The 13176-nt window shown below is 50.8% G+C and overlaps 7 protein-coding genes across 7 annotated transcripts; 5 read left to right on the forward strand and 2 right to left on the reverse strand.

Moving 5' to 3' along the window:
* Positions 1–32: 32 nt before the first annotated feature.
* PENARI_c035G11178 (mitotic-spindle organizing protein 1) lies at positions 33–472 on the reverse strand (the record flags this gene model as incomplete). Its single annotated transcript, XM_022636828.1, has 3 exons — positions 33–104; positions 190–267; positions 386–472. The coding sequence occupies 3 exons, from the start codon at positions 470–472 to the stop codon at positions 33–35; spliced, it is 237 nt and encodes a 78-aa protein (XP_022483346.1).
* A 921-nt stretch (positions 473–1393) lies between these two features.
* On the forward strand, positions 1394–2478 carry PENARI_c035G00387 (uncharacterized protein; the record flags this gene model as incomplete). Its single annotated transcript, XM_022636757.1, has 4 exons — positions 1394–1628; positions 1689–1756; positions 1804–2145; positions 2251–2478. The coding sequence occupies 4 exons, from the start codon at positions 1394–1396 to the stop codon at positions 2476–2478; spliced, it is 873 nt and encodes a 290-aa protein (XP_022483336.1).
* A 194-nt stretch (positions 2479–2672) lies between these two features.
* On the reverse strand, positions 2673–3176 carry PENARI_c035G05645 (uncharacterized protein; the record flags this gene model as incomplete). Its single annotated transcript, XM_022636790.1, has 1 exon — positions 2673–3176. The coding sequence occupies one exon, from the start codon at positions 3174–3176 to the stop codon at positions 2673–2675; it is 504 nt and encodes a 167-aa protein (XP_022483344.1).
* A 655-nt stretch (positions 3177–3831) lies between these two features.
* PENARI_c035G07348 (GNAT family N-acetyltransferase) lies at positions 3832–4332 on the forward strand (the record flags this gene model as incomplete). Its single annotated transcript, XM_022636802.1, has 1 exon — positions 3832–4332. The coding sequence occupies one exon, from the start codon at positions 3832–3834 to the stop codon at positions 4330–4332; it is 501 nt and encodes a 166-aa protein (XP_022483332.1).
* Positions 4333–4816: 484 nt separating this feature from the next.
* On the forward strand, positions 4817–7624 carry PENARI_c035G03910 (putative transmembrane glycoprotein; the record flags this gene model as incomplete). The annotated part of the gene is made up of 1 exon (XM_022636775.1): positions 4817–7624. The coding sequence occupies one exon, from the start codon at positions 4817–4819 to the stop codon at positions 7622–7624; it is 2808 nt and encodes a 935-aa protein (XP_022483352.1).
* A 511-nt stretch (positions 7625–8135) lies between these two features.
* Positions 8136–9985, forward strand: PENARI_c035G10955 (PP2C family serine/threonine-protein phosphatase; the record flags this gene model as incomplete). Its single annotated transcript, XM_022636826.1, has 6 exons — positions 8136–8171; positions 8500–8821; positions 8871–8944; positions 8995–9286; positions 9334–9589; positions 9646–9985. 6 exons carry the CDS (start codon positions 8136–8138, stop codon positions 9983–9985), a joined length of 1320 nt encoding a protein of 439 aa, XP_022483389.1.
* Positions 9986–10786: 801 nt separating this feature from the next.
* Positions 10787–12314, forward strand: PENARI_c035G02239 (choline-phosphate cytidylyltransferase; the record flags this gene model as incomplete). The annotated part of the gene is made up of 3 exons (XM_022636764.1): positions 10787–11283; positions 11368–11718; positions 11768–12314. 3 exons carry the CDS (start codon positions 10787–10789, stop codon positions 12312–12314), a joined length of 1395 nt encoding a protein of 464 aa, XP_022483330.1.
* Positions 12315–13176: the final 862 nt, after the last annotated feature.

Here is a 13176-nt window from a genome sequence, read left to right on the forward strand (position 1 = left end):
AGCGGGAGACAAAGAATCTCTCCCATAACAGCCTACTCCACAGCCGGAGCATTAGAAACACGCTTACAAGCACCAGTCTCCTTCCGCAGATCCTTAATAACAGTCTACAGGAGACAAATTAGTACTAGTCCACTCAACCATCGTGTGTTGATCTTTTATCTGTTCCATATAGGGACAGGAAACGCGTACCGCTAAAGCATCAGGATTCACACCATTTTCAATCAGAGACACACAGAGCGATAACTCCGTCCGGTCGAGATTGGTATTCTATCATTATCAGATTATCAGCATTTCCCTCTCTCTTGGTTCAATATGTATTGTATGACTGCAGCTTAGTCCAGGCTGGCGTGGACGAGGACTGCAGAGAAAGGAGGGAGGCACGCACCAACAAGTCAGAGATCTCCTGGAGTATATCGATAACTTCACGCGCAGCTTGGCGCTTGTCGTCTGCTTGGTCTGTTTTTGGGGGCATTTTTGATCTGCGGAAAGTGTTTTGGGGAGGAGTCTGTGTATTGGGCTTGGACGTGAAGTTGGAGTTGGGTTTGGTGGGGAACTTTCAAGGTTTGCTGATCAACAACTGTTTACATTTGGCAGCGCTATACTCCGTAGATTCCAACGTTATTCTACGTCCACGCTCTCTATAAGAAAATTTCATTTGGAATCAATTTAAAATTTTAATCACTTTTTTGCCCGGCCCCCATAGGCCCCCATCCCAGCACGCCGATCGTGTTTCACCGGCCAGTCCGAACTATACCCATCCCACCCACACACATTACAGTGAGTACTCCTGCTGACCATGACGACATGAATACTTCAGGATGAGCAAGTTCCCTGATTCCTGGGGAAGAAAAAACCAACTCCAGAGAAAACGTCATTACCAATAAGATCATAGCCTTGCCAACCTCATCCACACGGGTGAGCATGCACACGTTGCATGACAGATAGGATCAGAAATTTGCACAGTTAAGTTAGCGGGGCACATACACAGAGAATTGCTGGTTTAGGAGTATTGTCCGATTCCACTTAGAGTACCGATAAATTGACACTTTCCCCATATAATAGTCTAGCCATATTGGGGAAGGTGTAGTAATTGTATTTCACCTTGTCTTTCACTACGGTATGTTGAATTCTTGGAGTTGTTTATGCTGAACGATTGGATCTCGAGGCATAAGCAATGCCAAGGGTTTAGTGCAGTGAAATACAATTACTACGCCTTCTTCAATGAGGTCTAGTTCTTACCGGGGTGTCATATTAACTACTCTCCACTTATGTAGATTGTTCTGCTCTGGATCAAAATAACCCATGTTTGCCCCTGGGGCTACGTTCAGTAGTTTCCTGTTGAGCAACGTGGTGAATTGTCAATTACCCAGGGTGGCCGTTGAAGACCGCGATCATGGACATTTCACATGTCTTCACGCAGCCACGGCCGGCCGGGATTGATCTAAATGAGAACAGGACACCCAAGGAAAATGATGTCGTTATTTCGATATGTGCTGTTGCTGCACTGACCGTGGTTCTTCGGTTTGTGGTAAGGATATACTACCAGCGATCCAGGCCGGAGGTCGATGACTGGTTGATTGCGGCGTCACTTGTTCCTTTGGTTGGATTACTTGCAGCAGCTGTGCTTTGTATGTCGATAATATCCCCCATTGAGCTCATTGCAGAGCACTTATGTGATTTTGAATTAGGCGGAGAACATGGCTTGGGCAAGCATATCTGGAGTGCAACGGTTGGAGACCTGATTCTTTTGCGAAAGGTAAGGAAGATACGTTCAGTTCAAAGACTTACTAATTAATAAATCAGACCCTCTTCGCATACCTATTGATCTACCTCGCCGAGCTCCTCCTTATCAAAGTCTCGATACTGATGTTCTACCGCCGAATATTCGGCATGACTTGGTCAATTTTGACCTGTCTCTTCATCAGCTATAGCTGGGCCATCGGTAGTATGATTGCGACAATATGCTCCTCCGACCCAGTCTCATACTTCTGGACTCAAGGGACCAACTCAAGCCTTGGCAAATACCGATTCAACTTCTACAATTATCTTATCGGCAATGCAGCTACCAATGTCGTGACAGACGCGTTGATCTTGCTTATTCCTATACCGATTGTGTGGAGCTTAAAGATGCGAACAATGCAAAAGGTCGGAGTCTGCAGTGTTCTTCTATTGGGTGTCGTGTATGTTCCCGACCCCCCAGCATCCCTCTTGAAATTACACCAAAACATGACTAACAAGTATCACATCTAGTGCCTGCGTCGCAAGCATCGTCCGAATCCACTACATAACCTTCCTAAAAACAAGCATCGACCTGTCATGGGTGATAAGCGATGTATACGTATGGTCAATCGTCGAGCCATGCGTTGGAATCGTCTGTGCATGTCTACCAGCCCTACAACCGTTCCTCCGTTTAATAGCGAAGAAACTATCAAGCTTACCACTCCGTCAAAGCAGGGGCGTGAACAAGCTATCTTCTAGGGTTCAAGGGAAGAATCCATCAAGACATAGTGGTGATTCCAGCGAACACAGCTTCAGCTCTACGCGAAGTCCTCATCCTTTCACCCATTATGATGATGACCGGGCTCAGCTTACTACTTTTACGACAAGGGTTGAGATGGAGACAAATCAGAAAGAGAGGGATAGGTTGGAGAAGAATTTGGATCCTATGGCCATTAGGGTTCAGCAGGTTGTTCACTGGAGTGTGGACTAGGAGTACTGATTTTGTACATAGATTGTCTGTAATCTTGAATATAATATTCATATGTTACATTATTGCCGTCTTTGGAGGCGATGAACCTGGTGATGTTGGGGTGCGGTCCGAATCGCTCGTAGATTGCAGCCTCGGTCTCAAGTTGACACCCGGTTAATCTGCCTGGCTCGACATGAGGTACCTTGACTACCACTGAAGCGGAGACTTGTCTGACGACTGATGAAGTGCCATTACCGACCCAGGGTAGCTGTGGTGCTTGGCTTAGGGAGGGCAGTTGAGAATGGTTCCATAGTGAAGGCACGATGAAACGTGAAAGGTGGAAGAATGGAGAAAGGAAGAAAGATTCAAAGATGGAAATGGAAGTGAAGTTTGATATGTCGACGACTGATTCATTTGTCTGGAAAATGCGTTGCTGGAGGCTGGTCCCCGAACTTGCCTTAAGCACCGCGTACCATCTTTCGCTCATTTTGAATAGGAGTAACATCACCAATCTGTAGGAGCCACATTACCATTCTATTTGAGTCTTTTGAGTTCTTGGAGATACTTGGCCATAATACGAGCAAATAGGCAATGATTATCTAGTTCAAATGCAAGATAGGCAGAGAGACTGTGTATGTACGGGTGAGCATGGGCAGAGAGTAGGCTCATGGACGGATGTTCCTACCTATACATGCAGCACTTGTAATGTATTCAATTAATAACTTATATAGTCGTAATTGGAGCCATGGACTTTTGATGAGTAGGTTTCATAAAACATGGTATGTTGACGGTGCCATATTATGCCCAAGAACCAACACACGGGCTATAGACGTTGAAATTGAAGACTTGTGACGCCATTGTGCAGAGATAACAATAGAATGCAGCCCTGAAACAATATCAACAGTGATAATCTCAACCCATTGGCTCTTAGATTCTCACCTTTTATATAGATCAAGGCAACTCCCATTGGAGGACCAGCCAGGTGGGGCCACAAAACTTCTCAACCTCACCAAACACTTGGTATACATTTGATACACATTTGGTATACGTTTGACATATATCTATTTCTAGAATCATTTCCACCTATGTCATACAGCTCAACTAAGACGTGTCGAATTTGACTCTGTCAGCCGTGATCCGGAATGGCGCTTCAAACAGGAATGTCCAACCTCACCATATCGGACATCCATTCCTTAAAGAAGAACAAGGCACTGGAAATTCTTGCCCAGATCTCACGAGTTGAGAAAAAGACCTTCCCCACCAATGAGGCATTCCCCTTTGGCGAAGAACTGTGGAGAAAGAAGCCTAACACGCGAGTGCTGTACGCGACTCGAGCGAAGGGATCGCAGTCTGATCTGATCGCCTACGCGGTCTATGTACGACAGAAGGGCGTTGCGCTCTTGCACAAAGTCTGTGTGACAGAGGCTAATCGCCGTCAAGGTGTTGGCCAGGAGGTCATGTCCTACATTCAGCAGCGCCTGCGAAAGGAGGGCTGCCAGTACATTCAACTGTGGGTGGATCAGGCCAGGGAGCCTGCACGCGCCTTGTATGCCAGCGGTGGATTCGAGGAGCGTGAAGTAATCCCTGATTACTACGCCCCTGGACGGACAGGCATCAAGATGATCCTGGATTTGGGAACGTGAGCCACGCCGATGACTGCAGTGCGGACCTTTGCTTCAGTAAAAATGTACCTTTACCTTGCCTTGTCCCTTCCGAACGGGCCCGAGGGGCAAGAAATCATGCCAGTGGTTGGGCGCGTCCGTGGCTCCTTGTACCCCTTGCATGAGCCGGGCATCTTCGAAACGTGAGCCCGGTGATAGCGATCGCGCCCGCGTTCATTCTCCGCTGTCATTCTGCTGCATACTTCCGTGACATCCAGCATATCCAGGTATGGCTTTTTTGAAAGGGCACGCCTTGAATGTCTCCCTTCCAGTCCCTTTGGCTCGGCCAGGGACTGTATTTTTGAAATCAAGCGTGATACTCTTTCGTCCTCGTCCTGAATCTCTTTTCTCCTCTTTTGACTACTTTCACTATCTTTCGCCGTGAGATTAGATGCGCTATTGGTGATCCGGTGAGCCTGTGTTGTCAACTATACACAGTTCGGTGCTCCCGTTTCTTCAGTCAACCATGGCGCTCTTTCTCATCGCCCTGGCTTTTCTGTCAGTAGTCAATGCAGCAGCTTTGACTGCTAATTATCCTATCAACGCGCAGTTGCCGCCTGTCGCGCGCGTCTCACAGCATTTCCGCTTTGCGTTCGCCCAAAGTACTTTCTCTAACAGTGACAACGCCACGGAGTACTCGCTTTCAGATGCACCATCATGGCTCAAAGTCAACAGCAGCACTCGTACCCTCTCAGGAACACCAGACATGGATGACAGTGGCTCCAAAAAGTTCAAGCTCAACGCATCCAACGGGTCGGAGAGCGACAGTATGGACGTTACTCTAATTGTGACAGCCGATCAAGGACCAACTGTGAACAAGCCACTCGTGCCTCAACTACAGTCATTGGGGCCCGTCTCATACCCTGCGACTCTCTTCATCCACCCCGGTCGCCCGTTCTCCATCGAGTTTGACCAGGACACTTTCGACAATACGCATCCCTCTACGATCTACTACGGAACCTCGCCGAACAATGCACCGCTACCTTCTTGGATCAACTTCGATCCAGTTGCCCTGAAATTCGCAGGAAACAGCCCAGCATTTCCAGGAGCGGGGCCTCAGACGTTTACGTTTCAGCTGATTGCATCAGATGTTGCTGGATATAGCGCGGCCAACATGACTTTTGAGCTGGCGATTGGTCCTCATATTCTGGCATTCAACGAAACTGTCCAGACATTCAACCTCACCCGGGGTGACAAGTTTACCAGTCCTAAATTCACCAGCATTCTGTCGATGGACGGCTCGCCAACTTCGAGCACGGACCTGGCCAAGGTCGATGCTGAACTACCGGATTGGCTGGACCTGGACGAGGACAATGTATCACTAAGTGGAACACCACCGAGTGATGCCGTGAACCAGAACATCACTATTGCTGTGACCGACACTTTCCAAGATCAGGCGAAGCTGATGGTCCGCCTGGAGTTCCTCAAGTTGTTCCTTGATACTGTCGACGGATGTGAAGCAGCAATTGGCAGGGAATTCAAGTTCGAGTTTAACCAGTCTATCGTTACCGATGACTCTGTGCAACTAGATGTTAAGTTGGGCAGCGATTTGTCCTCGTGGCTCACCTACTTCCCTGAGAACAAGACGCTCTATGGACATGTTCCAGAAGATATGGACCCTAAGAAGTTTACCATTCCTCTTACTGCACACCAAGGATCGACTGATGACACAAGAGACTTTGTGCTCGATGTACTCAAAGAATCGGACACACATTCAAACCCCACGGATCCGTTCTCTGATTCCAGCAGCCCCAACCACAAGAAGGCTGGCATTATTGCTATCTCCATCGTCGTCCCGGTTGTGGTGATCTTGAGTCTTCTGATTCTCTTCTGCTGCTGGCGTCGTAGAAAGGGCTCACCCACAGTTGAAGAGGGACCTACCAACACCAAGCCGGCGCCTCCACGGCCAGTCAGACCTGATGTACCCAATTGCCACCCAGCCATGACGGAAAGAGCTTCTCGTGACGACAACTCGGAAGACTGGATGAGCCCTATCTCGCCCGCATCAGATCTCCCCAAGCTTGAACTTGGACCAGCTTGGAATGTGTCCTCTTTTGATAAACAGGAGCACCCTATCAGCTTCTCTATACCTGAGCCTGTCATCCCTCCCCGTTCTCCTAAACGAAACTCTCCCGTTCGTGGTGGTTTTGTCCCGCTCCGAGAGGTCATCTCAGACGACAAGCCAGTTCATATCTCTCCTAGCAAGAAACAGAACAACCCTCTTTCATACACCAATACCAACAGCCCCGTCCGTCGCAGATCCACCAACCGAACCCGACGCCAGCCCTTGAAAACTATCCAGCCGCGGGCAATGAAGCGAGAGTCTATCCAATCATCAAAGTCGAAGCGGTACTCCAAACGTTCAAGTGGTATTTCATCCATTGCTTCTGGACTACCTGTACGATTCAGCGGTGCCGGACATGGTGCCGGTGGATTCGGGCCTCCTGGACACGGCATCGTTCACATGTCATGGCAAAACAACAGAGCATCCATGCTGAGTGATGAGGCCAGCACCACCAACATGGGACCGCTATTCCCCCGCCCTCCTGCAGCCGCCCGCATGAGACACAGTATGGCATCCAGCATCCCGGAGAACTACAAACGAGTCACTCTGCGAGCTGTGGAGCCCGATGAGTCCACCATCTCAGAAGCCGACTCCCTCGAAGCTTTCGTCCACAGTCGCGCCAAGCACCGCAACTCCTCCAACCCACTCTTCTCCGCTCAAATCAGCCGCCGCACCTCATCCGGTCTCCGAGCTCTCGAGCGAGCCCGCAGTATCCGCAGCCGCGCCGACACAGTCTCAGTATCAACCTTCAGCGATGAGTACCGCCAATCAATTCAAGAGCGCCCGATGTCCACAGCAATCTCAGTCTCAGAATACGGCGACGACAACCGCATGTCCCACTACCAAAACTTGCAGACACCAGGCCTGTTCCCTCTTGCCGAGGGCAGCACCAACGGTCACAGTCAGTTGAGTCTCGCGCAGGATTACCGCGGTGTCATCTCCCCACTACCTCGCTTCTGGAGTGAGAACAGTCTGAGCAGTGCTCGACAGTTGGAGGGCCAGCACCGGCCTCAGAGAGTGAATGATGAGAATGCCATGCCGCAGAGTTCTTCCATGATCTCGGATCTGGATGAGCATCTGCGCAAGGTCAGCCCTAAGAAGGCGGATCCCCAATGGCGGATGTCTCCTCTAGAGCCTCCTCCTCCGGTGAAGAGCGGAAGCAGCCGTGGTCTTCCTGTTGCCAGTAGTGGCGAGCTAGCCTTTGTTTGATCTTCTTCCTTCACTCTGTGTTCCTTGTCATTCTGTTTTCGGCGTTCTCGGGCATTGCGCACATGATATCCATTGGCTTTTTTAGTTGATTGGTCGTTATACTTGTAAACTAGCTCTAATAGGAACTTCCATAAGCATTGAATATCTCATCTATGAATAACTGAGTAAGCGTGAAGCAAGGAAGTAATGCAGGGTAGCAACCTCGGTGCAGCATCAAATGACCAGTCAATTGCGAGATCCCCTCCTCACGTGACAGTATAGAGAACCAAAGCGGTAAACACGAAATCTCTGCTCGAGAAACCCCTCGAAGAATAATAACTCCTTTGAAACAGAAAGCTTTGTGACCGTTGTTCAGGCCTTTGTTCAGAAGGATCCCCCTATCTGCCGTCATCCATTGTTCCCCACTTATCGGATCCGCGAAAGCCCTGCGCCCTCATCTGACTCTTCCCCTTCCTTCAACCACTTCGACTTTCCATTCAATCCCACAACCCCCGAATTAATACTTGTCAATATGGGTCAAACCCTGTCGGAGCCGGTGGTCGAAAAGGTGAGCCCTATTTGAGATTTGTGTCCCCATGGTGCTTTTTATCCCCTCGGTCACTACACCACACAACCCGACCAAACCCAGACGAGGACCAGGAAGAGCAAGACGGAGATATTCTGGATATACTCTTCGAGTATAGCACTATGATCTCCCTCAGGGGGTTTCCAATTTCCTCGGGTTTGATACATGCGGGGTTCTAAACTGTTGGGCTGGAGGGGCGGTAGTGGGGGCAGCACACGAACTGGCATAGCAACGTGCCAAGTCACTCTTCACATGCTATACTGTGCGCTTTTGTGTGTTAACAGAGACTAACATCGCTGTCTCGTTCTAGACCTCCTCCGAGGGCGGGGATGACTGCTGTATCTACGGTGTGTCTGCCATGCAGGGCTGGCGAATCAGCATGGAGGACGCCCACGCCGCAGTGCTGGACCTCCAGGCCAAGTATACGGGCACTAGCGACGACAAACCGACGGATCCGGAACACCGCCTTGCTTTCTTCGGTGTGTACGACGGCCACGGAGGCGACAAGGTGGCATTATTCACGGGCGAGAACCTGCACAAGATCGTTTCCCGGCAGGAGTCGTTCGCCAAAGGCGATATTGAGCAGGCCATGAAGGACGGTTTCCTGGCTACTGATAGAGCTATTTTGGAAGGTTTGTGGATTATCGATATTGTGGGGTATCAGATGGTTGACTCGTGCAGATCCCCGATACGAAGAGGAAGTGTCCGGGTGCACTGCTTCGACGGGCATTATTTCAAAGGACAAGATCTGGGTGGTATGTGATGGGTGGAGATTGGATTGATGGATCAAGCTAACTGGTACTAGGCAAACGCTGGTGACTCACGTTCAGTGCTAGGAGTCAAGGGCCGCGCAAAGCCGCTCTCGTTTGACCACAAGCCCCAGAATGAGGGTGAGAAGGCCCGTATCAGCGCTGCTGGTGGCTTTGTCGATTTCGGTCGTGTCAACGGCAACCTTGCCTTGTCTCGTGCCATCGGTGACTTCGAATTCAAGAAGAGCCCCGAGCTTTCCCCCGAACAGCAGATCGTCACCGCATACCCCGATGTGACGGTTCATGAGCTGACAAATGATGATGAGTTCCTTGTGATTGCTTGTGACGGTATGTCTTTACACTACCCACTACTGAAGACCAACTGACAATTACAGGTATCTGGGATTGCCAGTCCTCTCAGGCCGTTGTGGAATTCGTTCGCCGAGGCATTGCCGCCAAGCAGCCTCTTGCCCGGATCTGTGAAAACATGATGGACAACTGCCTGGCCTCCAACAGTGAAACCGGTGGTGTTGGATGTGATAATATGACCATGACCATCATTGGTCTGCTCCATGGCAAGACCAAGGAGGAATGGTACAACCAGATCGCAGAGCGGGTCGCGAACGGGGACGGTCCTTGTGCTCCGCCCGAGTACGGCAAGTCTCCCGAGGAACCCGAAGGCAATATCACTTCGTGCTGACGGCCAGTTGTGCAGCCGAGTTCCGCGGCCCTGGGATCCGGAACCAGTTCGAGGAAACCCCGGATGAATATGACGTGGAGATGGAGCGGTCCCGTGGCTTCAGTGTGCGCTCCGGCCGCATCATCCTCTTGGGCGATGGCACCGAGGTGATCCCGGACCAGAATGAAGAGCTTTTTGACCAGACGGAAGAAGACCAGGACCTTCCCAATCAGGTGCAGCACGAACCAAGCACCCGGAACGACCGCGAGGCTACCCCGGGCCCCCAGTCGAAACAGGAGGGGACTGCTCAAATATCCGAGTCCCCGGCCTCCACTGACGCTGAAAAGGACAAGTCCGCATCTTCCTGAGTGGTATCGGTTCTGGTGTTGTTCCATTCTTTTCTGTTCTTCCTTCTTTTCCTTTTTGGTTTCTGTTTGCCAACGACCCGTTCCCCTGATTCTACGATCATTTCACGATCTATGCCCTATGTTCTCTTTCTGTTTGCGCTTAGTTATGTCCGGGCTCTGGTTCCGAGCCTGATTCTACCTTCCTCCCCTAACTGTTCAACTGTTCCAGAATTGTCAAAGTGAGGAGCATTACGGGAGGCCATCATGTGCCATGTGGAATGAATGCGATGTGAGAAGGGGTGAGAGGGGGACAGACCGACCCTCATGAACACGTTTGTTTCTTTATGCCATCACCACACGAGATACCGCAGAAAATGCCCGATATTGAGGAGCCTTTTACTTCATCCGTTTCACCCTAAACCTTTATACCTCGGTCTGGTGTCAAGAGGCTTGGTAGATTGAGCGTTCAAGTTGTTCAAGATCAAGACAAGATTCAGCCATATCCATGACGTATTTGATATACGGTACCCTTGGTCCACAAAGTGAGACTAGATCAGACCACAGACTAATATCTACTTCGTATACTCCGTATACGGCCCCATATAAGTTAGTTCGTATACATAAACGGCATGACCACACGTGGTCATCTAGGCAAAACGCCAAGACTCAACAGCGTCACGTAATAAATCAGGGTGACAGCGGAATTGCAGCCCCCACTCTCTTCCCCAAACAGAAAATTACCCCCTAAAACCGGGTCGTCATTCAGGGTCTCTTCCCCTGGTCCCGTCTTCCTCTTTTCCCGCCTCTATCAATCACTCCAAAATGTCATCAACATCCCCAGTTGGCAAGCGCAAGCGCAGCGCCTCGCATCTCCCGACCCCAGGCCCCAAGCCAACAGACCTCCAACCCTCTTCACGCGACGCGTCCGGCGAAGAAGGCGAAGACTCAGCCGCCTCCAATGCCAACGCCAATGCCCCCAAAACCAAGAAGCAAGGCGTGAGCGAGACGGTGCCTCCCTCCAAACGCGCCCGCAAGGCCTCCGGTGATGCATCGCACTCCGCCCCGAACGGTAGCGGCCAAGAAGACCCCGGCGAGCCATCCGAGACAACGGTTGCCAGTAGCGATATCGAGGGATCACATGCCCGCTCGGCGCGGCCGGGCTTACATATTGATTTGCCGGAGGAGGAAAAGGTCGAGGCACAGATGGCGCCGCCCGTGTTCGGGTTGCAGGATCCTGTTGGGTATCACACTAACCCGCCGCCGACGGGTCGGGCGGTGCGGGTTTATGCGGATGGTGTTTTTGATTTGTTCCATCTTGGGTATGTTTCACCGGACCATTGAGATGGGGAAGGGCTGGTTTACTCGGATGTGGATGTGGATGTGTGCTGACAACTTGCTTATAGTCACATGAGACAGCTGGAGCAGGCTAAGAAGGCTTTCCCTGATACGTATCTGATTGTTGGTGTTACTGGCGATGAAGAGACACATCTGCGGAAGGGATTGACGGTTCTTAGTGGTGCCGAGCGCGCTGAGACTATTCGTCACTGCAAGTGGGTGGACGAGGTTATTCCCTGCTGTCCGTGGGTTGTTACTCCGGAGTTCTTGTCAGAGCACAAGATTGACTATGTTGCTCACGATGATCTGCCTTATGGGGCTGCTGAGGGTGATGACATCTATGCTCCTATCAAGGAGCAGGGCAAGTTCCTGGTGACGCAACGGACGGAGGGTGTCAGTACCACTGGTATCATCACAAGGTCAGTTAATTGATGTCGGTGATGAAGTACAATGCTAACATTATAACAGAGTCGTTCGCGACTACGACCAGTACATCTCACGGCAATTTAAGCGCGGAGCCTCTCGCCAAGAATTGAATGTCTCTTGGCTCAAGAAGAACGAGCTCGAAATCAAGCGTCACGTCGTCGAACTCCGCGACAACATTCGCAACAACTGGACCATGACCGGTCAAGAACTCGGCCGCGAACTGCGCCAGATTTGGCAGAACAGCCGACCCGGCAGCCCCGCCCCCAGCGCCCGCAACAGCATGGACTGGACCGGCAGCCGTGGACCCCTCGCCAGCCCTACCGGCGGCAGCAAGTCACACTTGTCGCGGGTCGGCGAAGTGCCCACCCGGCCTGACAGCCCCATGGGCTCTCGCCGGAACGAGGACTTTGCTACCGGTTACAGCCTGGGTTTGATTGGAGGTGTGCGCGCTTGGATGGCACGCAGCCGGCAGTCACTGCATGAGCCTAGTGGATTGAACTCGCCCACAGATGAGGAGGCTGAGTCTGAGCATGCCAATGGCTACGAGGAGGAGGTGCGTGGTCGCACTGGTCACGTCTCCACTCAGTAGAGTACAAGTCCATCCCATCTTGACTTCACTCTCCACCCTTTGCATTAGATATCTAACAGATATCTTACTCATTTTGCATTCGGTTCGTGTTTTATACTTTACAAATTGTGCCGTAACTGGCGGTTTTTCCTATGTGCGGCGCATGGCGTCTCCTGCTGCCGGGGCTGTAATAGCCACTGACTGTTCTGTGCAACATTCCAAGTCCTGTTCTGTCCTGTTGATTTACCTGTGTTTACTTGATGTGGTCTGCCTGAGAGGTACTCTTTGGCTCTTTCGGCAACTTGCTCCCCTAATACTCTTCCAATGAAATGTTTCGTTTCTCTTTTGTTTCGGCTGGTCTTGTCATTGGCTCGGTTGGTGGTCTATATCAATGTGCCATTTGTTCTATGTTCATAAAAGCTGGAGGAACACGTCTGTTACAGGAAATGGTCTGGACATAGATTAATATTGGAATTGGCACATGTTCCGAGTGTTTACTCGGTTAATTGAATGCCACATACGTCATGCTCAAATGATAGAACTCCATAGATGCTGATCTAGATACTGTATAGCTGTATAAAAAATAAACAGGGGGTATAAAACAACCTAATCAGCTGTAATAGCCAATCTCACCCTCCTCCCCATCATCCCCTTCTTACAAGCCCTCTCCCTCTCCCTCTCCCGGGGCAAACACAAAACCCGCTTCAACTCCCCCCTAAGAAGGCCAACATCCCTAACCAACCTCCCCTCAACAACACCCCTAGAAGAAGCATCACACCGAGCCGAAACAGCCAGATCAAACTCCCGCAACCCACGCACCTTGAGCAAAGGCCTAACCCACCCCTCAGCAATCCCAAACGGAATCCGCTGCCCATATCCATGT

The sequence above is a fragment of the Penicillium arizonense genome (assembly GCF_001773325.1).
Source record: "Penicillium arizonense strain CBS 141311 chromosome Unknown PENARI_contig035, whole genome shotgun sequence".
Classification (NCBI taxonomy): Eukaryota; Fungi; Ascomycota; class Eurotiomycetes; order Eurotiales; family Aspergillaceae; genus Penicillium; species Penicillium arizonense.